This window comes from Mesitornis unicolor, unplaced genomic scaffold (genome assembly GCF_000695765.1).
Source record: "Mesitornis unicolor isolate BGI_N332 unplaced genomic scaffold, ASM69576v1 scaffold34705, whole genome shotgun sequence".
Classification (NCBI taxonomy): domain Eukaryota; kingdom Metazoa; phylum Chordata; class Aves; order Mesitornithiformes; family Mesitornithidae; genus Mesitornis; species Mesitornis unicolor.
The window spans coordinates 1-2,412 of NW_010184065.1; the positions used below are offsets into that span (position 1 = coordinate 1).

At 57.8% G+C, this 2,412-nt stretch overlaps 1 protein-coding gene across 1 annotated transcript; it reads left to right on the plus strand.

Moving 5' to 3' along the window:
* Positions 1–10: 10 nt before the first annotated feature.
* Positions 11–990, plus strand: LOC104540521 (tropomyosin beta chain-like; the record flags this gene model as incomplete). Its single annotated transcript, XM_010184350.1, has 2 exons — positions 11–124; positions 865–990. Coding segments are annotated over exons 1-2 (240 nt in total), but the record flags the coding sequence as incomplete, so codon positions are not given.
* Positions 991–2,412: the final 1,422 nt, after the last annotated feature.

The window sequence follows — 2,412 nt, forward strand, 5'->3', positions numbered from 1 at the left end:
CGCCGCCACCATGGAAGCCATCAAGAAGAAGATGCAGATGCTGAAACTGGACAAGGAGAATGCCATCGACCGCGCCGAGCAGGCGGAGGCTGACAAGAAGCAGGCAGAGGACCGCTGCAAGCAGGTGGGTGTCCCACTGACCCTCCCGACACTGCCCGAGCGAAAAACCTTAAGAGTCTCCAGCCCTGGGGCCCCTGTCCTGCTGTGTGTCCATCCTGGGGACCTTCCACTCTAGGAGTGTCCAGCCCCGGGGACCTTAGCCTGCTGAGTGTCCCACCTGGGGACCCATGTCCTAAGGTTGTCCTGCTGGACCTTGTCCAGCTTGTGGATTCCAGCTTTAGGAGTGCCTGGTCCTTGCGACCTCACCCTGCTGGGTGCCTGTACCTGGGGACCTCAACCCGCTGGGTGTCTGTCCCCAGATGCCAGCACTCCAGCCTGTTGCCCCTGACCACTCATACTGGCCCCCTCAGTCATGCCTTAACATGGTGGGACACCCCAGTGCCACCTCCCTGTGCCTCTGCCAGGGAGACCCTTGGGTACAGCCTACTCCCACCACAGCCACATGGAGATGGGGACCTTCTCGGTGCCCCCCAGAGCTGTGTCCCCAAGTCAGGACTTCTCCAGTCCCCTATACAGAGAGGGAGTCCACCACCCCCTTACCTTCACCAGGCTCAGGGATGCTGGGGGTTACTCCGGCCCTGGGGACCAAGGGTGCGTGTGATCCGAAAGTTGACAGAGGGAGTGTGTCCATGTGCTCCTGCTGTGCCCTGAGCCTGGGCCTCCTTGGGAGGAGAGTGGCGACTCCCCCACAGCCTTGTGGACACCACCATCCTCCCTGACTCCTGCTCTCCGTCCCTTCCCCAGCTGGAGGAGGAACAGCAGGGCCTGCAGAAGAAGCTGAAGGGCACAGAGGATGAGGTGGAGAAGTACTCCGAGTCTGTCAAGGAGGCCCAAGAGAAGCTGGAGCAGGCAGAGAAGAAAGCTACAGACGTATGTAGACGTGCCAGCAACTCCTCCCCTGCGCGGGCACTGGACCTCAGGGAGGGGGGGTGAAGGAAGAGGGGGACCTTATATGGAAAGCGTCCGTGGGGAAGACTGTCAGGATCCCATTCCTGCGATGCTGACACTGAACCAGGCTGAGATGCAGGGCAGGATCCTGCTGGGTGTGCAGGGTCCAGGCAAGCTGCACCGCTCAGGCGCTTAGTCCTGCCTTTGTGGGCAGCTGCCTGGACAGCTCTGCAAAGCTAATGGGGACAGGTGTCCCAAACTGTGTCACCAGTCCCCGGGCATGTGCCTCCGTGGTGTAGGAAAAACTCTGTGGCACTTGACAAACCGGGGCAGAAAAGTGAAAAAGAGCAAAGAGCTCTTGCCTGTGGCTAGATACTGAGTGCTGGCCACAAGGACACTTGAGGTGCATGAGAGGGACTCGGTCATTTTGGGGTCTGGTCTGCCACCCTGTATCCTGGGGAAGGGCAAGGCCAGGAAGAGTTTTATTTATTGCCATGACTGATGTTTCTCCTGGGAAATAGATCCCTCCATCGAGATGTTAGGAAGGTGTTGAAATTGGCTTGTGCCTGGCCAGGATGAAGGGTGGAACAGCTGTGTGCAGCCACAGAGCCGCTTGGGAATGGGGTATAACGACCTGCGGTGCCACACAAGGTATTTGACACCCTATAAATAAATCCTCCTTTTGATAGCCAGTACTTCTTTGATGAAAACCAACCCTGGAAACAGGAGGAGAAGCTAAAGAGGAGCCGGCTGGAGCATGGCCAGCGGGGCATGGCCAGGCTTTTTAGGATTGAGAATGAAAAATTCAATCCCGGGTGGTTTATGGAGCTAAATGGGGGAGATGCGTCAAATCTCTGAAGTAGCCGCCAAGGACAGGGGTGAGCAGACAAGGACAAGCAGCAGCAGCACAAATCCCTGGGGCGGCCCAAGCCCCCAGGGCGTGGTGGGGGGTGCTCCTTGGGGCTGTTTGCTGACACTATGGACCTGTCCCTTTTCAGTTAGGTACTAAACCAACTAGTCAAAACATTGAGAACCCTCTGGAAGGGCTCACTTATTCTGACGTGGGACACGCACGTTGACCCAAGCAGCATGGCTCCCATGTGTAGTGGGGTCCATACTGATTTGACTGGGTCTGTATTGGTATGGGTCCGGGAAAACTCAGTATGGGGTCTTGCTGAGTGTGGATGGACCGTCCCCAGTGTGGGGCTCAGAGGAAGGGACATATCATGACACTGGGCAGATGCTGGGCAGGGAGGGTATGTGTCCCCACTCTTGGTCCACAGCAGCTCATCAAGCCTGCAGGCTTCAGCACAGCAAGCACTATTCACCAACCCATCCAGGGAAGGGCTGGATGGAGAGGCGCGGTGAAGGAGCAGCACTGGGTATGGCAGGCTGGCTGGCCAG